The sequence below is a fragment of the Primulina eburnea genome, chromosome 11 (genome assembly GCF_022965805.1).
Source record: "Primulina eburnea isolate SZY01 chromosome 11, ASM2296580v1, whole genome shotgun sequence".
NCBI classification, from domain to species: domain Eukaryota; kingdom Viridiplantae; phylum Streptophyta; class Magnoliopsida; order Lamiales; family Gesneriaceae; genus Primulina; species Primulina eburnea.
Window position 1 is genome coordinate 6,421,801 of NC_133111.1, and position 23,954 is coordinate 6,445,754.

A 23,954-nucleotide genomic window follows, 5' to 3' on the forward strand; every position below is an offset into this window, starting at 1 on the left:
CATCGTTTGGTGTTTTGCGCATTTTTTAGTCTTTTGTTGAATATTTTTCAAATGAAATTATGTGTAGACGGATTTTGATTGAATTTCACTTCATAAGGAATTGATTTTGACTAATTTTTAGTTCACGCTGATTGCTTCTTGACCGATTTTGACATATTTTAATTCATGTAGACTGATTTATACTGAATTTTACTTCAGGTAAACTGGTGCCGACTGAATAGAATGTGTTGATTGGTTTTCAGTTTCATGTGGATTGATGTCAACTAATTTAAAGTTCATGTCAGTTGGTGTCGACTGACTAATAATTCATGTGGATCGGTGTTGACTGATTTTCATCACATGAGGATTGATGTCGACTGATCTTCATTTTGTGTTATTTATTTTTATAACATTATTAATCAATAAGAGTTGCAGATGGTGTAGTGACAAAACTCCTTCGAATAAATAAACAAATACAATGTTATCCGTGAAAAAACATATTATCTGTAAGATGAGATCCTATTACTAAAATAAAAAACTTGAAACTCTTTGAACAAATTAGACCTATTTATTAAATTTTGACTTATTTGAACGAATTTTGAAATTATGATGTATAACTTTTGTCAATCATGTATCTTTGAAAGAATAATTTTCATCAAATTTTATTTTTAAAAATATCATCTCCAAATGTATTTAAAATTTTTCAAAAATAAGAGAAATCTTTTTTTTTAAAAAAAAATTGAAGCAGCCCTGCCAAATTTGCTAAGTACCCATTGCCAATCACCGACTTGCAATGCCGTCCCTTCATGAATCTTCCCATTGCTCATTAAATGAGGTGTATTCAATTCAGAGTTTTGATGACTTTTAATGACTTTTTTAAATGATAGACTTTTATAGATTTGATAAATTTTTATTGACTTTTATGGAATCTCACAGATTTATGTGGATTTATGTAAACTTTTTTGCAAGATTTTTATAGACTTTTGTAGATTTTTTTTTATAGAATTTTATAAATTTTGTACTTAACTATAACATGTGATTTTTTATTAATTTCTTTGAACCAATAATTAATTGACATATATAACATATTCAATTTGAAATTATTTTTAATATTTATATTAATAAATAAATTTACTTATTTAGAAGTTAAATCGTTTAATCCTTACATGTATATATATGTGGATTTATATACATGTTTGTAAATTTTTTAAAATACATCAATTGATTAATATGTAATCTTATTTTTAAATTGATAATATGAATGTAAAAATAATATTATTTATTATTGTGTGAATATAATTTTGTATAAAAATATCATAGCTTACATATTAATTAAAAATACGAAAATGAATTTAAAAAATCATTGTTGTTACGAAACTATTCAATTATTAAGAATTAAACAACATTTTTTTGATCATCTTTTATTATTATTGAATATTACATTAATTTGTATAAATCATAAATTAAAAATCACAAAATCAATTCTATAATTCAAAATTTCTCTGTGTTATAAAATAAAATATTATTAAATGAACAATCAGCAAAAAAATGAAAATTTGAAAAAGAAAGATGAAAATATATATAGAGATACGCTTCGAAAATTTGAGAGAGTAATAGAAATAGATGAGAGGAGAGAAGATATGAAGATATGTGATGTGAAACGACTAGAGAGAGTTAGAAGTTTTAAAAGTCCATTCAAATCTTTGGGGTGAACCAAATACAATTTTTTACAATTTGTAGTTGTACCTTAGGCTTTAATGTTTGTATGTTAATGAATTCCATGGAGTTATTAAAAGTACATAGAAAATTTGAATACCTGTAGACTTTTATAGAGTTTATAAAAGTCAATATTGAATACCACTTGACTTTTTAAAACTCCATAAAATCTACAAAATTCATTAAAAATCAGTAAATTTCCCAAAATACACCCCCTAGACGCCATGGAAAACCTAATCCTCCACGATTCAATTTTAACTGGGAAAATGTTGTAGATATTCCGTTCATTGGATTCGTCAGTTGAATCATTGTCGCCGCCGTTGGGTTGGATGCATCCCTGTGATGGATACGCAGGTGATGAAACGTGCCAAGTACAAGTCTTCTGTCAAGGACATCGGTGTTCCTGGCGTTCTCAAATTGGTGATGAACCTTTATTGAATTTCCCATGTTTTATCTGATTTATGGTTACAATCGTACTTGTTATTCAATTTTGAGCTCTGCTATTTCATCAAATCAATGGTTTGTATGTGATGTAATAATTTTGAGAATCAATTTTGAGCGACATGAACAACAGTTTCTCGCCACATTTCATAAGGCTGTCTTTCTTACCATCTGTTACGAGTTACGACCCAACAATGAGGATCAAGTAAATGCGTTTGGTGGAATGAGTATTCTTGGTTGGTATCATGTGTATAAATTATTCTTCTGAATGGGAGAAATCGATAGGCAGAACATTTGTCCCAAAACACTGCGACTATCAATTCAAAATTATATGACTTTAAATTTCCAATAACGAGATAATAATTGCTGACAATTGGTGCTCCCGCTGAGGAATTCACACAATCAAATTTATGAGTTGTCCAAAAATTTCTTCACAAAATATTTAGTGAATTGAGCGCAACAAATTGGATTTGCTTTGGATTGGTATATATTTGTATTTCCCTTGTTCACAGCTTCCAGAGGCATCAAAAGTGCCTAAGCATTTAATTCCAAATTCTTCAATTTCTAAATTTGTAGTTGCAACACAATGGGCGCTAACCTGTTAAAACTACTTTTTATTTCCTATGTTTTTTTATATGGCTACTATCATATTTTGAGCAGTTTTGATAATGCATCAAATATTGAACCCTAATAAATTTTTATGTCTTATGGTGTCAATATTATTATTTTATGTGTTTGTTTCCAGACTATGGAAAGGTTTGTGTTTATGCCCAGTGATCCAAAATCATCTGCAAAGCTGAACGTGGAATTTGGGATGATTAAAGGTTCTTATGCCTTATCAATTTCCCTTTCTGTTTGGACCCTTAGGATACTCTCTTCTAAATTGATACTTTCTTCTAAATTATGATTTTGAGTTTTGTTATCAATTTTGACATTGAAGCAGCAGTTAAAGATATTACTATTGGCGTAACGCCCTGGTAAACCATCCTCGTGTAGTGGAAAAAAATACGACGAATGAAAGATCCTTATATTATTGAAAGATTTCTCATAGATTTGAGTTCTTTGTCCAAGTCCATGGTATTGAAAATAATTTCAAAGCTATAGACCATGTTCCGTCCTTTTAAAAGAAACGTATATCATCTTTAAACCATGTTAAAAAACTAAAAAGTTCAAATGAATTGAATACCCATTCTCTCCAACTTAATTGTGTATCCTTGTCTTGTGTTTCATTATTGAAGTGCAACAATGACCCTGAGATGTCTTTAATTATCTTCATTTGCAAGTTGCAGGACACAAATTTACCAAGGAGGGTGCTAAACAGGCCCTACTGAATCTTACTCAGGACCAAGTTTGTTGTTATAAATTAAAGATCTGATTCAGTTCCAGAATCTTATTGAGTACCTTTGTGGAGTGAAATGTTACTGTCCGCCTTGGTTTTGATCTAATTAACAAGCATGCCATTTGTGTTGTTTCAGGGTGGAAATTATATTCTTGAGTTCGATAATTTTCCGGATCGTGATGTGTGTCGGGACTTTGTTGGTGAGTTACAATCACGATTGAATATGCCGAAGGGACTTACATTAAATTATTCCACTAAGGAGTATGAGATTCAAGCATGCCTCTTCTTTTCCCTTTTAAGTAGCTAATTAACCTGACACATCGGTAATTGCTAACTTATGTGCAGCCACTGCCATTGCATTTCACAATGAAGTTGGAGGAGTGACCTCTGACAAGCTTGGGGCACCAGTTGGTACTGAACAACTTAGCACATCAGAAATGGAGTGTCGAATTAAGCTACTTCAGGAAAACAGGTGAACACATTTTCATACAATTTAATAGTCAATGAGTTGAGCTCTTTGCTAGGATCTTTAGAGAGGAATGAGGAAGTGAATGAGTCGAGCTCTTACTGGGATCTTTAGAAAGGGTCGGATTGGTTGAGACATTGATGAGATCTGGGTTTGGGACGAGATCCTGCAGGAGTATTCTCAGTCAAATCTTTGTGTGAGTCTTTATTTCCGATAAGTGGTTTTCCTTTATTTTTTCTCTTTCATGTCATTTGAAAAGCTTCGATCCCACCAAAGTTTCAAGTCTGCCAACTTGTGAGATGATGCAAAAGAGGCGGTTTTCGTGTGCTCTGTATCTGAATTGGTGTGTGATGTGCAAGAAAGAAGTGGAGAATCGGGATCATCTGTTTATTCTGTAGAGCCTTGCCCTAGCCACTACTAAACAGAATAATAAGCATGCGTGATTAAAACTTTATACCAACAATTAAATAGCGGAAACTAAATAACTTAATTATCTTACATATCAAATGTAAACATAACAATAATCTTAGTCTTAAAAATTAATACAACTATATCGAAATCATAATATTGCACGAGAATACGAGAAAGCAAACAAAACCTACACTGGATCACCACCGTCCGAACCGTCCAACAGGAGAACTGCCCCGTGGAATGGGGCGTCCAAGATGAAAACAAGGACTTGAACGACAATAGCCCAATATGAGAATGTACGAGTATACAAATTGATATGATGCATGTGAAATGAAATATGCTCAGATATAAAGTCAGTAATCTCATGATCATTCTAGAGACGTCTGAGTGTATAGTTTCTGCTCTGCCATATGCATATTTTGGCTCTCACACTCATCATCAAGACGTGGACCTACAATGTCCTGGGTCATCAAGACTCGGATATCAAGGATCAAGTTTCGCTTCTCGTCCAGCCAGTGCAATTCCTGTCGTACATTGTAGCTCTCGATACCAACCGTCCACGAAATAGAACAGGGCTGAGTGGCCCAAACAAACTAGGTATTCTCAAAAGAGACTAGACCCAACATGATATCCTTGCATGATATGTCAAAGCAGTAAAACATGTATCAGATAAATACGCAGCATATAAGTGTATAATACGTTTGGATATCTCAGTAAGTGCATCATGTACATCACTAAAACAATCTAACAGAAAGTCTATTCGTATGAACCTAGACAAACCAACATACTGAAATCACTATAATGCCAAATTCAGAATTATTAAACATGTTTCAAAGTTCTTCCTAATGATCTTTAAATCACTATTTATTATTTAAGGCTTTAGGATTATATCTGTGTCCATCGTCAGCCCATTGATAATGTCTCGATCTGCGTATCCCGTTCACCAACCCTTCCTCGAGTCGACGCTAGCTCCGAAGCTTCCCGACACTAAATTGCCTTAAAAACTGGCTAAAAACTTAAGGTATATGGCTAGAACTAGAGAGAAAGAAGTGGAGGAAAAACGGTATATGAAACAATGAAATCAACTTCTATTTATACATTTCATTCGGATTAGTTCAGAATATCCGAACTCAATCTTATCTGCCACGTGTTATAATATCATTCGTCTACTTGGATTTCTCGAGATAATGTATTTTGAAGTAGATTGAGTGGTCCATTTTAAATTTTGTGGATCCCAACATGTTGATCCTCAGTTAATTCTTAATAATTCTTGATTAAAGACTTTTTAATCATGTCTTAATTAGTATTCATTCAAATAAGGATTCTGATAATTACATGTTCGTTTTTTCACGAGCTGTCTTTGGTTTAGAGCTTTGGGGCAGATGAGTTTGGTTTGGGAAGCTCCAAAATCTTCGCACTTGCTATTTGTTGTAGATCTTAGACGCAAATTTGGAATGAGGGGTATAATTTTTTGGACAATATTAGTTCATTGTATTTGCTGGTCATTATGGTTGAAACGGAATAGACAAATTTTTGACAGCAGGGCATCTAGTTGGATTTGGAAGCATGTAGTATCGATATCAGATTTATTGAGGGATTGAAGATATATATGTCGTTGATTTGAGCAGGATTTTTGTTTTTTCTCTTTTTTTCTGTGTGGATCATTTGCTTATAGTTAATGAATATAACATAGTTTCCTATAAAAAAAAATTGACATTAGCATTGACAGTATCTGACAAGACAAACATTTTGGTTTATTGGGTTCTTAGCAGATATCTTTTTGAGATCAAGCATGATTTCACCAAGATCTGCTTACCCGAAAACACCACCCATGGATGACTTGACATCTAATAAGTCATGATTGATTGAACTTTCAATTGGTCCTCTGGTTAATGTACTACAACTTTATCTTCTCATTTTTTTTGTTGATAAGAAACAATATTATAAAATTTAAAGTAATAAGGTTTACATCAGTGGACTAGAAGTTCACTGTCATAATATTTTGAAGACTACCGTCCCAAAACGAGATCCTAAAACAAGAAAATCTTTAGTGGTACACATATTCCCACTGTCTTAACAAATCAAAAGCAGAAACATTCTTGAAATCTTTGTGAATTCCTATCCAAGTGGCGACATTTATCTTGATCTTCTCCCAGCATTTGTCAATATTTGATTCTTTTGCTTCGAAGATCCGTTGATTTCTTTCAAGCCAAACCGTCCAGCAAATACATTGAACAACAACTTGCCAAAAGATTCTTCCTCTCTTTCCCGTGTGTAGTCCCAGATCCATGCTGAATAAATCTTTTGTTGATTTAGGTATGATCCAAACCAACCGCAACTCTCTCAACGCTTTAATCCACAATGATAAAGTGAACGGACAATGGATTAGAATATGATCCTGAGTCTCTAAATCATTTCTGCATAAAACACACCAATGTGGGCAGATGGCGGTCCCTGGGCATCTTTTTTGAATCATCTCCGAGGTTGGTATCTTACCCTGAGTGGCTGTCCAAGAAAAAATCTGAATTTTCTAGGGACGGGGACTTTCCAGACAGCATCAGAAAGAATAAATTTTGGATATAGATTATCTGAGAAAAAAGACTCGTAGAAAGAACTCACAGAAAACAAACCCGACGAATCCCCACTCCACCGAACAAAATCTTCCACCCCCTCGACTAATCTAACTGGCTCTAAAACTTCTAATAACCCTGACAACTCCTCTAACTCTACATCTCTCACCCCCTTTCTGAAATGGAAATCCCAGAATGATCACAAGTTGCACTATCAATTTGAGCAAAGAAAGAAATAGCTAAATTGTGGGAAGATGATAGCTGAAATAATGCTGGAAAACAAACCTTGAAAGAACAGTCCCCTACCCAAATATCCTCCCAGAGTCTTACCTTATTCCCTCCTCTCACCAACATTACAATCTTATTCCTAAAGGTTGGGTATATCCGGGAAATAAACTTCCAAGGGCACCTATATGTCACATTTCTTGCCAACCCCGCATCCCACCCATTTTCTTGTAACCCATATTTACTAACAATAACTTTTTTCCATAATGATCCTTCTTCTTGGATAAATCTCCACCACCACTTCCCAAGCAAGGCTGTATTTTTGAAGCTGATTTTCGCAATGGAACTGATGAAGGTATAATACTAATGAATTCAAGTGAATAGTCATATACTAATAGTGCAGGGGTATGGTTGACTGCATTCATTCAGGTATCTAGAATGTTTTATTTGGCCAATGTTGCCCCTTGCACATCTTCTGACCGTTCGCTACCCCATTTCCTGTTGCCGGTCGCCGGCGACCAGTTTCATTTTTTCACTTTCTCGTTCTATCCTTCCCTCTTTCTGCTTCTTTCCGAGAGCAGGGGCACCGTCATGTATGCAAGCAGTAACGCATATCGTCGGGGAGGGTCTTACAAATCAGAGTTATCTGTTAGACTCGAGACGATTAGGATTGAATTTAAGACTTTCACCTTGAGATTGGGAACTAACGGTAGCTCGATATGGTGGTCGGAAAAAACTAGGTCTTCATGCTACATGCTGGATTTCAACCGCGACGAAGCACGTTGGATTAACCTTACGATCAGAGATTTCATCTATTCACCACAAACAGGGTCTTCTTTTCGACGATTCAGAGGCATTAACTCAGTGTTCACAATGCAGAGCTTTGAAAACAAACGAGGGAGATATCTCGAGCTGTCTAAATTTAATAAACAGGGTAAAAGGCTAAATACTATCGTGCCTAGCGGACTCAACGCAATTGGGTGGATTAAGATATCCAGTGCAATGGATAGGCTGGTATCGGGAAGTTACAAGAGGGAATCAACACAACAAATTCCATTTCACGGAAGAACTCAACAAGGATATACAGTAATTCCACAGAATAAGGGCAGCGGGGTAAGGAGAAGTGAAGGAGGGTCTTGGTCATCAACGGAGCAGAGCAACACGCTGCGGGTAAACAGAAAATGGAGTGAATCCATAATCATCACCAGAGGCAGTGTATCTTGCTCATGGAAGATAATTGAAGAAGTTCTTTGGAAAGCAACGAAAAACAAGACAGAAATATTTCCTTTTCAAGCTGACAAAGCTCTTTGGTGGCCCTCAAATCAGGATGAATATTCCTTTTACATTAACTTAAAGAAAGGCTTTTTTAATTTCGGTATATCCTTGGAATTTGAAGAATGGTCCAAAGACATCAATACTTTGGATTCGGTGGACAGTTGTTGCAACAGCTGGATATGGATTTATGGATTACCTTGGGAACTTTGGACGACAGTTGCATTTAAAACTATTGGTGATTCTTGCGGGGGACTGCTGGCCATTCACCCAGACACACTACACTTCAGGGAGCTCGGTGCAGCGAAGATCAAGGTCAAGGGTACTGAAGGAGGCTTTATTAAAACAAATATGCACATTCCGCTGGAAGGGAAAGCTTTAGAGATCAGAATCAAAGTGGAAACATTCGATCATCAGGGTTACGAGCAATATGAAAAACAAACGTATGCTCAAGCAGTTGTCAACGGAAAAAAGATTTTGGCGGGATGGGGAAACAATAATATCTACAGCACGTTAGCAGAGGATGAGAAATTCTTACTCAGGAACAATAAAGGAAAAGCAGTACAGGCGGAATTTCCCGTCCAAGATCAAGACTCGGCAGGATACAAAGACATATGTGGTCCTCAGAGTGGGAAGGGCAGATTGGATGAGAATCAGAGGTCAGAAGCATCAAGACAATTACCAAATAATTCTGCGAGGAAGATTGAATCATTGAAAAATCCGACTGCTGCAAAGGTGCTGAAGATTATGAGGAACATTGACCCGAAGCATCAATCAGATTTTACAAGTTCGTCAGTTGGATCCATGGACAGCAACCAGAATCAGGTGCAAGCAAATCAGCCCGCAAATGAAAGCGCAAAAACAACAAATCCAGAGCTTTGGAAAACATACTGCCGAAGATGCAAAGTTGATAAAAATGTGGGAGCTAAGAAACCATCTCTAAAGGACAAAGGGGATTACAATTTCTATGACAATGGGTTGCTCTTCAACGAAGCAGAGGTCGTGAAGGTAGACTTAGATGATGAGGAGCTTCAAGATTCACAAGATGAACTGAGAGACATGGAGAGTGATTCGTCTGACTCTGCAAGCGTTGGTTACATCGGTTCGGATAGCTCTGATAAGGTTGCTGACGAAGGACTAGATTTGGATGGTCTATTCTCGCCAACTACGATCACAAAGGCAAATACAAACGCTGAACTTCGAGTTAATTCAAGACCTTCTGTGGGACAGGTATTTAACGGATTTCGATCACCCTTTCTCAATCAATCCTTTTCGGTAAATTTAATTTTTCCTTCCTCTTTTAAAGTATTGGGTACGTCTAGTGGTTTGTTAGGCAGAGGGATTAGTATAGTTGATGAAAAGCCTTGTAATGAGAGGGTTATATCACCAAGGAAAGAGGGGGAGATTGAGGATGTTAATGGACAGAAAGGGTCAGGGACGAGGATTATTGAAAGAATTTCGAATATGGGTACGGGAATAAACAAGCCGTTGAAGAGGGAGTTGTACAGATTACAGTGTGGCATTAGCTATGAACGAGGTAGCAATTCGAGGGATCCCAAGCTGTTTATATGAAGATTTGTGCGTGGAATATAAGAGGTGGCGGTGCGGCGAGGAAAAGAATTTTGGTCCGATCAATAATGCAAAAGGAAAAACCTGACATTGTGGTCCTCTTGGAAACAAAACGAGAAAAAATTGAGAAAAATTTTGTAGCTAGCGTGTGGAAGTCAAGATTTGTTGATTGGGTTTGTTTACCATCGGTTGGCAGGTCTGGGGGTATACTAGTTATGTGGGATCCACGCGTGGTACGAGTGCATAATAATCTGATTGGGGAATTCTCAGTCTCCATTGAGATTATCGGGATTGACAACAATAATTGGTGGTTCTCAGCCATTTACGGGCCGGTGCAAGCGAGATTGCGAGAGTCATTTTGGGATGAGTTAGCGGGGTTGAAGGTAATCTGTGGGGAGGCTTGGTGTCTTGGAGGTGACTTCAACGTCGTGCGGAATTTGGGAGAAAAACTAAACAGCCAGTCCTTAACCACTAGCATGTCCTGTTTTGATACCTTGTTGGAGGAATTGGAGCTCTTTGATCCACCACTTCTGAATGCTAAATACACTTGGTCCAATTTTAGATTGGTGCCGATTTGCAGCCGATTGGATAGATTCATGTTTTCAGCGGGATGGAGAAATTTATTTCCCTCTTTCAGACAAACCGTGCTTCCAAGAATAACATCTGATCACTGCCCCGTCTTGCTTGACACAAAAAGGTTGAGATGGGGCCCTGCTCCCTTCAGATTTGAAAATGTTTGGCTTTCACATCACACATTCAAAGATCTAGTGAGGACGTGGTGGAACATTGGGACTGTCCAGGGGTGGGAGGGATTCAAATTTATGCAAAAGTTGAAAATGATCAAAAAAGATGTATCGGAATGGAATAAAGAAGTTTATGGTGATGTCCGAGTCAGATTCTATGAGTTGAACAATAGGATTAGGCAGCTCGATGAGATGGAAGCCGATGGACAGTGGTCAGAACAGCTTAATATAGAGAGAAGGGAACTAAGGTGGGAACTGGAAAAAATAGCCTTTGCAAAATTTCAGATCCAAAGCCAAAAGGCTAAAACAACTTGGCTACAAAAGGGTGACCAAAATTCAAAGTTCTTCCACGCTTTGTTGAGCGGCAGAAGGAATAAAGCAATGATTGAAAGACTGGAATTGGACGATGGACGCATTGTTACTGAGGAAAAACATATCGAATATGAAATTATCAATTTCTACAAGAATTTGTACACGAAGACAGTGAGTGAAGGGGGGGGTTCGGCTGAGATGGGGAGGGGTCTTAATGGGGTGGATTGGTCACCGATTCAAAGTGTTAATGCAGAGGATTTGGAAAAAAATTTTGAGGAAGAAGAGATTAAAAAAGCCGTGTTTGATTGCGATGGGACAAAAGCACCGGGGCCTGACGGATTCACTTTGGCTTTCTTTCAGGAAAATTGGGATACCTTGCGAGGCGACCTATTAAAGGTGTTCGCTGAATTCTATGAGGATGGGATCGTTAATGGGATTACAAATGAAACATACATATGCCTCATCCCAAAGAAAAATGATGCAAGTAAGATATCCGAGTTTCGACCCATTAGTTTGGTGACGAGTTTGTATAAGATTTTGTCAAAGGTGTTGGTTAACAGATTGAAAAACGCGTTGGGTAACACAATCGCGGAGAACCAGTGTGCTTTTATCAAGGGCAGACATATATTGGACTGTTGTCTCATTGCGAATGAGATTGTGGAAGAGTACCGTAGGAAGAAAAAACGAGGATGGGTGCTGAAAATTGATCTGGAGAAGGCTTACGATAGGGTAGACTGGCAGTTTTTAGATGAGGTGCTGAGGAACAAAGGCTTCGGTGACCGATGGAGGAGGTGGATTAGAGGATGCGTTTCCAATGTGTCTTTCTCTATATTCATAAATGGAAGAACATGTGGAAAGATAAAAGGTGAACGAGGGCTGAGACAAGGCGATCCCTTATCCCCATTCCTCTTCAATTTAGTAGTGGACGTCTTGGGAAGGATGGTGGATAAGGCAATGCAATCACACGAGCTGAAGGGACTGGATATAGGAAAAGACAAGCTTCAATTCACACACCTACAATTTGCAGACGATGCTCTATTCTTCGCGAACTCAAAGAATGATGTGATGAAAATAATGGATATACTCACACAATTTGCCACAAAATCGGGGCTGAAAATCAATATGGGAAAGAGTGTTGTCTTAGGTTTGAATTATCCAGACGAAGAGGTGGAAGCAATGGCACTCGCTTTCGGGGGTAAAAGAGATTCATGGCCGATCAAATACTTGGGCTTACCTTTGGGAGGGAACCCCACTAAGACTGTATTTTGGGAACCGGTTGTTTCGAAAATGGCAAAGAAATTAGCAAGTTGGAAAAAAGCATTTCTATCGAGAGGGGGGCGCTTAGTCTTGATAAGGGCAGTTCTTTGTGCGATGCCTTCATATTTCATGTCCCTTTTCAGAGTTCCTAAAAAAGAGGCAGCAAAAATGGAAAAAATAATGAGAGATTTCTTGTGGGATGGGGAAGAAGGGGAGAAACATTGCCATGTCGTCGGTTGGAAACAAGTATGCAAACCAAAGGAAAAAGGTGGCTTGGGCATGGGGAATATTTGCCTAAGAAACAAGGCTCTCCTTGGTAAATGGTGGTGGAGATGCTCGGCGGAGAGGGAGACGTTGTGGAAAAAAGTCATTAAAAGCATATACGGGCTACAGGATAATGGGTGGGACTTGGGGTTGGCGGAGAATACAACATTTAGGAGTCCTTGGAAGTTTATATCTCGATCTTACCAGGCTTTTCATCAACTTATTAGAGTGGTGCCTAAACAGGGTAACATTATTCGTTTTTGGGAGGATGTCTGGGAGGGAGGGGAGTCGTTTGATTCTAGATTTCCAGCTTTGTTCCGTATTTCTTTGTCAACAAACAAACCTATTTGTCATTTTCTCATTGTAAATAATTCGGGGGGGTCTTCTTCGGCCAATTGGGATTTGAGGTTCAGGAGAAATTTATCAGAGGATGAGTTGAGAGAGTTTACCACCCTATTAGGGATTTTAGAGAGAGTTAGCTTGCAGTTGGGTTCGCCAGATGTGAGAGTTTGGTTGGGGGATTCGTCGGGGCTCTTCTCTGTAAAATCTTTTTACAATTCCTTCTTTCCTTTATCTATCTATCCTCAATTCAATTGCTTCCATATGATCTGGAAAGTGCATGTCCCGCAAAAGGTTAGAATTTTCTCGTGGATTGTGGCATTGGGGAAGCTTCCGACGTGTGATCGTGTGCAAAGAAGGTGGAGGGAATGCGTTTTAAGTCCTCAGTGGTGTTGTTTATGTCGACAGGATGAAGAGCAACAGGATCACATTCTACTGCATTGCCCTTACTCAAGAAGCATTTGGATTTTGGTGCAAAGAGAAATGGGAGCTCAATGGACCATTCCTAACCAGGCTACAGAGTTGTTCGAATCTAATTTTGAATGCCCAGTGGTAAAGAAATACAGGGAGTTTTGGTATATGATCATCCACGGAGTACTATGGTCACTATGGCTAGAAAGGAATAGAAGAATCTTCGATGATGTGCACGACTCGGTGGATCAGATATGGGATAAAATAAAGTTCAGAATTGCTTCGTGGACTGTGACCGTTAAAGATTATAGGCACTTAACTATATCGGATCTGACTAGGGATTGGCAATTTATATTGTCGGCTTAAGATGTTTAAAATTTAAAATTTTTAGATTATCTTAGCGGAGTAACTTTGTAACTATCGCGGATCACTCATCCGCTTTCTACTGTAATCTGTAACTTCTAAGTATATTAATAAATCTAGTTTTTCATCAAAAAAAAATGTTGCCCCTTGCACTGCTCTCTACCTGATTTTTTGTTTCTTTCTTGCATGTCTGAGTTGTATAAATATGATGTTGTATATGGCTGGATGATTAAAGTCTAAATAAAGACTTATTTAGATACCTTCTTTTTTCACTTTGGAGATAGCCTTTTGCCCTTGTATATGAGATGTTGTGGGCTTATAGATACTCGCTCAATAAATAGTTGATTTATATTTCATTCCATCATATTCAAAACGTTAGCTATGATGCTCATGAACTAACTGAAAATAATAACAAATATATTTGTTTTTGCAATTTTCTTATGCGAGATCGTTTACAGCCTTCGTTTCAGTATCGTGTTTTCATATTTAAAGTAAATCTTAGGTTGTCATATTTGTGGTTATGGTTTAATATAAGTTATTAGCGAATCCTACAATTTTGGCCACAACGAATTCTTTCTTGCCCTTCTAAACCAATTTATCTTACAATGCGAACAAAAGGGGGTTCTTTTCCTTCTTTATGTTCTGCTGTTTGAATTTGATACTCTTAACTGCACCTATTTAATTTAAAATGCTAAAAAATGTGAGTGGCAGCGAATTGCAGAGACTTCACAAGCAGTTTGTTATTGGAGGTATCTTGACAGAGGCTGAATTCTGGGCGACAAGGAAGGTTCGCTACTGGAATTTGAACTCATTTTTAAATATTTACGAGAAACAAATAGAAATGAAAAGGAAAGAAGGTGTAAATTTTCCTCTGCTTTATTTTTTTCTTCTTGTTTGTTCTCAAAATCTCAAGTTGGTTTAATAAAAAGTGAAATAAAATTTCAAGGTGGTTGGGACTTCTTTTCTGCATTCCAAATTGTTTTTTTACGGATAGTCACTTGTATTGTCTTGAAATAAGTTTGGTAGAAGTGGTATTTAGTTGATTTAGTGGAGCTACTGGTGGAACATCGGTAATCAATAATTATTGTTCACCTGTTGAGAGCAGAAATTGCTGGAGCTGGATGACAACAGACGGCCAAAACAGTGGGTTGCCTTGAAAAATGAAATGTGGACTGTAAAACCATTATCTGATGGCCAGGTACCTACCTAGCTCCTTCAGCACTCTTATGCTTATGTACATGTTTGAGTACACATTTTATGCGTAAATAGGGTTGTTCTTAATTCTTATGATGTACTTGTTTTATGTAATCAAAAGTGGATTTGCTAAGTCCAATTGAATCTTGTCATCCGAATGTTGGCCCTTATTTGATTAGCCACTTCAATGTTCTATCACAGAGGATTGAGATGACATGACCCTTTCACATGCTTGATTTTTTTTTTTTTTCATTTTTAATCTTTTAGTTTCATTCACACCCATATCCTCTCTCAAACGGAACCATCTCACACCCTGATAACCAGAAAAGGGGTGATTGAAAAATTGAAAAAGAACTAGGAGTTCGGCCGATACTATAGAGAGATAAGTTATGCATTTTATATTATCAGGCCAATCATCTCTTCTTCAGGCATTGTTTGGTCTTCTTGATGGGCATTAGATGCCAAATGCCAATGCTAATGGAGCATTGGTATGGGAAGATTTGCATCATTTTCATGAGTAGAAAACTGCTGTTTCTGGATGGCCATGGGTGGTGTGGATAGTGGTGAAGTTGGAAGTTGAAACTTTATTTGCTACATATATGATGTCACCCCCATTGTGGCAATTAATATTTGCTTTGATGGATCTGAATTATTATAGAAAGAGTTGTTTTTGGATTGTCATTGATGATTTTGTTTTTTTTTTGGCTGCAAAAATAAATATAGATGCAGCATTATGAAGTTGCATGTGTGTGTGTATTTGAAAACTTGTTAGAACAGGCACAAACTATTGGCTGCTCAGTCTTTCTAAACCTAGGTTTATTTGCATGTATTAAGTGTTAACCCTGATAAGTTTCTGCAGTCTTCCATTATTTTAACATGGACCTGTCAATCTCAATTTTAATTGTTGTGTTTTCAGTCAAACAGAGTTACATTTAACCTGACACCAGAGATCATTCATCAGGTATGTTTCCTTCTTTCTTCCAGTGTTTTTTTTTGGTCTGTGTAGCAGCAGTAAGTGAAAATATACCTCATCCAGATGGTGTGCTCCAAGATAAGTTCCTATACCACAGGCAACAATTGAAGTATCTGAATCCAATTCACTTGTTAGTGTTGAAAATTATGGAGAAAAGACAATCTTAAATGGGATACGATTGATGTGGCTTTGTTTAGCCATTATACTAGGGACATGAGCGTAACTGAATGATAAAATTGGGAAAACAATTTCCTTTATGATTCTGTAGAAAATGATACAATTGTTTAAGTTTTGTGGTTCAGAAAATTCTTTCAATATTCAAATTTAAGCAGCAGTTTCTGATTTAAGATCTTAAATCTATAATAACCAATTTTTGGGGATGATAATGACATGATGCCACAATAAGTTCATAAAATCTGACATTTCTATGAGATTTACAGGATAAGTATACCCTTTATGTTTTGTTATTGAATAAGCTTACTAATCGGTAACCACCTTGTGTTGTCAAATCTTCTTCAGTTATATAAATTTTTTGGATTTAGAGTGAAATATTTGAACAAACCACTGATGTGTAGGAGAAAGACAAAAGTTGAAAATATATTTTTCTTTTATGTGCCTCTTTCTTTGCTTTGTTGTTTTTCACAAGTTGTTGAATGCTTGAATATTTTTCTTATATGCATCTGCACTCTTTTTTAACATATGGATTTTGATTCTGAATTTTTATTCAGATATTCGCCGAGAAACCAGCTGTTCGCCAAGCATATTTGAATTTTGTCCCAAACAAGGTTAGAATACCTTGACTTCTGAAGATATTTTGAGATGTTTCTGTTTGCCAAATATTTTATTGTGGTTCCTTTTCACTGACTTCTCCCTTGCACTCACTAGCACACTAGTAAACTTTATGGTTGATGCGATGTTCGCATGTCCTTTTGTGATTTTCAGTGGGTTTCCTGAACTTTTGGTGCTTCATTCATGGTTCTTTTTTTTAAAAAAAAAAACAAACAAATTTTAGGGTTTCTAGTGTTAAGGGTTTCTACTCTCGGGGTCTTTTCATTGAGGGATTGCTTCATGCTGAAATTCTAATATTATTTAAATTATAGTTCCATATGGTTCATAGTCTTTATCCAGTTTTGTTAACTCATGTCAGTGTTAGAGAACATTGTAGTCGTAGCAATTGGTCCAATTTCCAGGATCTCACATGCTAAAGATCATGGCGATCACGTGTGCAGAAGCGAACCTAGGACTGTCAGGATTGTGGTGTGTTTAGAGGAATATGATAAAAATAACTCAAGGTAAGTTTTTTTCCATGGAGAGGAAACTGGATTCAATTGGAAATCATTGGGAGCTGTGGATGATTTGAAGAAGCTAGTGGAACAACCCTTATATTCATAGGTCAAAGACCAAGATCAGAAGCCTTTGATGAAGGATTTGAGGAGCTGAAACAAACAATGTGAGGTGTCTAATTACCTGGTTTTGATGGTCATGATATAATTGAGTGGATTTCCAAACTGAACAATGTTTTGAAATTAATGAAACACCCTCCCTCATGTGATAAGGTTCAACTTTATATTTGTATCTATGGGCCACCAATGCTTTCATTTCCACGGGTGAAGGAGATTCCTGTGTTGGGCTAGGAAGATTAGCGGAGGAGCAGATAAAAAGAAATGGTAGGGGAAAAGCTACAAATCTTTATGAGCAGCTTGCTTCACTTACAAGACCAAAGGTCGGTTTGAACAGTATGAGTTTCCCTAAGCTAGAATGATGGAGATTATGTGGAATGATAATGGGTTGCTTCTTTAGTGGTTTACGAGATGACGCGATGAGGGTCATGTCAGTAGCCACGGTGCGGTTACATTAAAACGAACAATGGAGTTGGTGAGGGATGTTGAGGATGAAACAGGCCATAGAGACGGACAACACATGGTTATGAACAGGATATAATATTGGTAATGGGAAATTCAACTCCAGTGGGCTTATTGTTCGGGCTCGGAATCAATAATTGGTTCAAACTACCAAGCCCGATCAGTTATCTGATGGTATTCTAATGCGATTTATGAGAGAGGGGCTTACGTTTGTGAAAGCGGTCGAGTCTGGGGGAAAAATTCCTCCCTTTGCCCAATAGTTCATGGGCCAGGGGCTGATAGTGAACCATCAGCAAATTCTCTCTGTGGTAAACGTCTGGAAAATAAGCCAACAGATGGTCAAGCTGTTAACCATCAAGAATATTTACAAAGAAAGGAGAAGGATTTATATTTTTGATGGAGAGCCTTACAAATCTTCACATCGATGCCCTCATAACTCAATGTGTGTAACGAGAAGAGTATTAAGGGGATGGAGAGGTGAATTTCAATACCGAGAAAACTGAGAGTAGATATTTAGGAGAAAAATAAGCGGGGAGAGATTTTTGGCCAGGGTTATAGGAAATCATTCGATATTTTGAAAATCTCTATGATTGTATTTCTTATACTTAACTTTTATTTTCATGGTTATTGTTCTTCACCCAAAGTTAGATTGTTAACTCACTAGCCTTTTGTGTTTGACGATCTTTATATTTTGTAAAACCCATAGAAAGATTTTTATGCATCTACTGAGTTCGGTTACTTAAATAGTAATAATATTTAACATTTGTAACATATCTGTTAATGTGCTTCAAGCTAATTTCATTTTTGGGCGGTGCTATCCAATGGTTGCAAAAGAATCAGCTAATTTTACTTTGTGAATTTTGTCAAGTTATATGGCGCAGGGACAGAGACTTAAAGTTTTGTCACTGTTTTGAAAATTATTTATGCGTTTGATATTTTGTGGTTAAAACAATGCTATCATGTTCAAAATTCTGTCTAGGCAAATGATAAGTGGTTTGTATAGTAAGAACGTATACCTTTTCTTTTGCAAAAGCCTTGAAGATATAGTGCGGTTCGAGTGTTTGTTATTTATTGCCATAACCACGAAAATCACTAGAAAATGAATTTTCCTATTTTATTCCAGATGACTGAGAAAGAGTTCTGGACCAAATACTCAAGAGCAGAATATTTTCACAGCACAAGAAATGTGGTTGCTGCTGCAGCTGAGGCTGCTTTAGACGAGGAGCTTGCTGTTTTTCTGAAGCAAGACAAGATGTTGGTTGATGAAGCTCGTAGAAAGGTGATTTTGAGATTGAATTTCTTTATATTGTGCTTGAGACGTTCTCATCCAGCATATTGTATCTTTTGTGATTATCTTTCCCTCATTTTCGTGACAATTTTTACTCAATTTTCAGATCAGGCGTGTCGATCCAACTGTGGACATGGAAGCTGATAAGGGTGATGACTACATACATCTCCCGGTACATTTTTGGTGCTGATAATCTGCAATCTTATTACTAGAACTTGTCCTTGAACATTTTTCCAAATAGAGGCTTTCTAGTTTCTTTGACCCACTTTGCATTTAATATGTTGTTTCTGCTCTCAAGTTTATGAACAATATCTGATATCCAAAATAAGTTTTTTGTGTTAATGACATTTGACATTTCCTTGATATTTAGTTTCCCATCCATTTCTTGTAATTTGAATTTTATATGTTGTCCCCTTTCTTATGTTTGCAGCTGCAATTTGGTATTGATTGTGTGTTATTCTATAATCTATGTATTTTTATTCTCTTTAAGCAATTTTTTCCTGTACAATTGCGTATTGGCATTCATGGCATGCTACAGTTTGATCAATGAATTCATTACTCTCATTAAACGTACTCCAATGAAGTGTAGGATCGTGGTCTACTTAATGATGATACCAAGGATTTTTTAGATGCTCAATATGAGCCGTATCGAAGATCGTTCTCACAAAATCTCAACCAACATGCAGCTGTTGTTCTTCAAGGAAGAGTTGTAGGTTGGTTTTTCAGAGCCTTCTAATACTTATTTATCAATAAGTATGGCTTTCTGCTTTTAGGAAGTGAGGATTTTCAATGTGACTTGAAGTTCTTACATAATTTTCTGGTTTGTCAGAGTATGGCCTTGTTTGTTGCTTTTGATACCTGTTGAAGCTGGGATTATTATTTGCAGCTGGCCGGCAATGTAGAGAGTCTAGAGACAGCATGACTTGTTTTGTTTTGTGCAGATCCAGTAGGTGGCATAGCTAATGCTATATTTAATAAGGGCTAGCTGAATTTGATGAGAGATGGGAATGTTATTTTCTGATGGTGAAACTAGTGTGATTTATCCAAGTCATCCTTGGAGAGTCTAGATCTTTTTCTGTAGTGTTCACATTGGTGAGTGCACGTGTATGTGGACACGGGAGCATGTGCTTGTGTTAGCCTTCTTTGCAGCATCTAATTGTCTGCTATAACTTATTTAATAGGGTGCTTATTCATAGAGTTATAATCAAATTTTGTTTTATTATCCATAAAAAACTTCAGGTTTTGTTTTGGTTGCAAATTCTGCTTCTCATTTGTTGTTTATTCATCGCTGATTGCAGTCACCTCTATAAGAAGCCAAAGCAGTTTCAGTATTATCCAATTAAATTACTTCAACATGTTTAGATCGTAAAATAACTACTTTGCACCGTTGCTGAATTATAGTACAGCCTGACTTTTTCTTTTTTTGTTTGAACAATCTGATAATAGATGTTGGTCTAGGAGACGCAAGGTCTGTTGCTGAAGCCCTCATCAGGACAAAACAAGGTTGGTATTTTAAATTCAAGGGTTTCTTAGTTTCCATTTTTATTTGTTATAAGTATGCTTGCTGACTTGTAATTATATTTGCAGCTGAATTGGCTAATGATTTATCTGATATAAATTTGGATCGAGAACGGTCAGACAGGATTTCTCGAGTGGCCGAGATTGAGGATCTTCGGGGGCCTCAAGACCCTTCAGTTGCACCCCTACGCATAATGGTTTGACCTGTTTTTTTGGGAATTACATTAGAATCTTATTATTTTCTAATTTTTTTATTTCTATATACAGGATCCTCGGGATTACTTTGATTCTCAACATAATGTCCTAGAACCATTGGGGGATGCGGGTTCAGGTGCATATACAGTATTAAGTAGTGTCAGGTCCAGCGAAGCCTATGATTCCTTAAGGGAACTCATATCTGACGTTAGAGTCAGAGGTCTGAAAGAACCATTTATGAATCAGGAAGTCCCTTTCAAGGTAACGGCACTTTGTGCATGAACACTTTTTGATATGGTTTATGAAAGAGAGAGGCTTGCATACTTTACCAATGGCTGATGCTGCAAAATTTTACTGCTTTGTGTTATTGTTTACAGGTCCTCAACGTGTTGACCCAGAACATCTCTAGCACCAAGTTTAATATTGGGAAGAACCCTCATGGAAGTGTTTTGGATAGCTTGCCAAAAGTTCTTAAAGAGGAACTTTTACATGTAAGCTCTGACCCAAACTTATACTTATTAAATAACTACATTCAAAATGTTTCAATTATGACATTAGTAAATTTTTTATATCAATTGAATGAAAGCTTGTTTTTTGTGGCAATTTGTGTATATCAATCATTGGTGATGTTCGAGTGAGAGAATATCTTTTATTTCAGCACTCAACGTCTATCCAGGAATTATTGAAGCACTTTTGGTCATCGTACCCGATAACCACGAAGTACCTTTATATGAAGGTTAGTTCTCACGTTTGAAATCATTGTTGTACCATTATTGAATTCTTTATAGCTAGTCTAACAAAGTATTGCAACGTGTCTCGACACGAAGCTACAATGAGCTTCTCCTTGTGTTTTCTTCAGGGGACTGCCACATAATCAGCATAATGTTTTAGACGAATAAGTTAGAGGTGGGTGCTAGGAACTTTTGGCTGAGGGAGTGGTAATTTGACTGGGAAGAGGGGAGGGATTTTCCCCTGGTTTTATATGCCCCTGACTGGTGAAACCAAAAGAGTTATGACGGGTTGAACCTCGACCGTAACCTTGAACCTCGTGAAACTGAGGGTGTGCAAGAATTTAGATGAAATTGTAGTGAAAGAAGATGATTGTTATTCCATCGTCAAACCAATATTGAATCAATTTTTACTCTCGAATGTTCGGTCACTAACAGGTAGCTAGATTGAAAGATGCGATGTCACAAGTGTATCCAAAGCTACAGGTACTTCAAGATCTTTTAGACGTGTTATCTTCTCAATGCATTCTGCATTGCCTATATGACCTTTTTAAAATTTCAACTGGTGGCAGGAAATTAAGGTATCCGTTCAATCGGATTTCAGGCATCAAGTTTCGCTTCTCGTTCAGCCGATGCAACAGGTATAGTATTATCTCCCCATTGAGGTTGCATCAAGATTTTTGCTTTTCGTTCTAAATATTGATGCCTGCATCGTGGTGTGTTCTCGTCTCTCGGCTGACTCCAATTTGCGTGCAACTTGTTGATTCAGGCTCTAGACGCTGCCTTGACACATTATGAAGCTGATGTACAGAAGAGACTTGCTAGGAGTGGAGAAAGACTCAACGGCATGGCGTAGTAGTAATTTTAATCTGTCATTATCCGCATTGGGATTGCATGGGTATATTGCACATTCTACAAAATTTTGTTAACTGTGGTCAGGAAGAGTATCCCTATCCCTTCTTCTTCTTTTTTTTTTTTTTTTTCAAATTCTTGGGTATGCAAACGTTATACTTCCCTTTTTTAAAAGAACTAGTAATAGACATGTTCTAGACACGAATACACATAATCTATTTATAATTTGTTGGTAATATTTAGTTATAAAATATTTATAATCTTTTTGTCTTGAATTCATCTCCTTAAATTGAAATCCACCTCCTTAACATTTAATGAAACAAATATTAAATAGTTGAAATCAAAATCTCATCTTTAAACAATGTAATATTTTTAAAAATTAACAAGCATATAAACATAAATAAGAAAGAGTACGAATGTTAAATTTCTGAATAAAAACTAATAGAAATAAATATTTTCGAGTTCATGAATAATGGAACATACAATTTTCCGACCCAAACCAACATAGTCATTAATTTTTTTCATGTTATTATACATAATTGACGTAACAAATCATTTCTTTTATTTTTTGTATTAATTTAGCACTTAATTGAAAAAATAGTGTTGTATAATTCATACTCGTTTTGTACTTGTACTATGCACGAAATGTTATTTTACGTAATTAATGGTTAAAGTAATAAGTATTAGCGTTTGAATAATAATTTAAAATTATTGGTATAATATAATAAATATATTTAAATTTTAAATATTATTATAAAAAATTATTATATCAAAATATTTATGTCATTTGAGATAACACTAAATTGTTGGATAGAAGGGAATGAAAACCTATCAGACTATCCAGAAATGGACCCCTACTTTCACATCTCTTCTTTGCAGACGACATGGTCTTATTTGCGGAGGCTTCAAACGAACAATTACATGTCATTCTTGAATGCCTACAAAAATTTTGCTCAAGCTCAGGACAAAGAGTCAACATTTTGAAATCCTGTATTTATGTCTCCAACAATGTGGAAGATGAAGTGGCAAGGAACCTGTCCTCCAAGTCCGGAATTCCCTTAACTAAGGATTTGGGTAGATACCTTGGGGTACCTTCTTTACATGGAAGAGCTAAGGGAAGCCTATTTAAACAAGTGCTGGAGAGAGTAAAGTCAAGACTCGAGGGCTGGAAAACAAAATATCTAAACCTAGCAGGAAGGCAAGTGCTAATTCAGTCAGTTCTTAATGCTATTCCGGTGTTCACGATGCAAACATGCCTACTACCGAAAGGCATATGTTCGGAAATGGAGAGAATTATCAGAAGCTTCTTATGAGGAGGAAAACTTGGGGAGAGAAAGTGTCACCTGGTCAATTGGGAGACAGTGAACAAACCAACAAACAAGGGAGGATTAGGTTTGAGAAACCTCAATCAAATGAATGCAGCACTCATGATGAAACTGGGCTGGAGACTTATAGAGGAAAAAGGAAGTCTATGGACAAAAGTCTTGCAAGGAAAATATAGGTGCAATGCCGACAGCTACAAGAGCATCAAACCTAAACAAGGCGCCTCGAATGCATGGCAGGGCATTTCTAAAGTAGCAGCTGGGCTGGATCAAGGAAGTAAAGCGGTAGCTAGAAACGGAAAATCTATTCTATTTTGGATGGATAGGTGGTTGATGGAGGAACCC

The 23,954-nt window shown here is 36.8% G+C and overlaps 1 protein-coding gene across 5 annotated transcripts; it reads left to right on the forward strand.

Moving 5' to 3' along the window:
* Positions 1 to 1,894: 1,894 nt before the first annotated feature.
* On the forward strand, positions 1,895 to 22,538 carry LOC140805738 (general transcription and DNA repair factor IIH subunit TFB1-1-like). Of its 5 annotated transcripts, none has more exons than XM_073162024.1 (20): positions 1,895 to 2,115; positions 2,882 to 2,960; positions 3,426 to 3,484; positions 3,612 to 3,675; positions 3,821 to 3,947; positions 14,389 to 14,464; positions 14,783 to 14,875; positions 15,788 to 15,832; positions 16,573 to 16,629; positions 18,830 to 18,985; positions 19,101 to 19,166; positions 19,584 to 19,707; positions 20,441 to 20,497; positions 20,582 to 20,709; positions 20,780 to 20,968; positions 21,085 to 21,198; positions 21,366 to 21,443; positions 21,874 to 21,921; positions 22,008 to 22,076; positions 22,205 to 22,538. In XM_073162024.1, the coding sequence occupies exons 1-20, from the start codon at positions 2,038 to 2,040 to the stop codon at positions 22,289 to 22,291; spliced, it is 1,794 nt and encodes a 597-aa protein (XP_073018125.1). In that variant the 5' UTR covers positions 1,895 to 2,037; the 3' UTR covers positions 22,292 to 22,538. The 5 variants fall into 5 exon arrangements, with proteins under 5 accessions (XP_073018125.1, XP_073018126.1, XP_073018127.1 ...); XM_073162025.1 differs by having other exon boundaries at positions 21,384 to 21,443; XM_073162026.1 differs by lacking the exons at positions 22,008 to 22,076; positions 22,205 to 22,538 and having other exon boundaries at positions 21,567 to 21,922.
* Positions 22,539 to 23,954: the final 1,416 nt, after the last annotated feature.

Coding starts and splice junctions, on each gene's coding strand:
- LOC140805738 (XM_073162024.1), top strand. CDS start 2,038: ATGGATACGCAGGTGATGAAACGTGCCAAGTACAAGTCTTCTGTCAAG. Junction 21,199..21,365: donor TTAAAGAGGAACTTTTACAT/GTAAGCTCTGAC, acceptor CTTTTATTTCAG/CACTCAACGTCTATCCAGGA. Junction 22,077..22,204: donor TCGTTCAGCCGATGCAACAG/GTATAGTATTAT, acceptor TTGTTGATTCAG/GCTCTAGACGCTGCCTTGAC.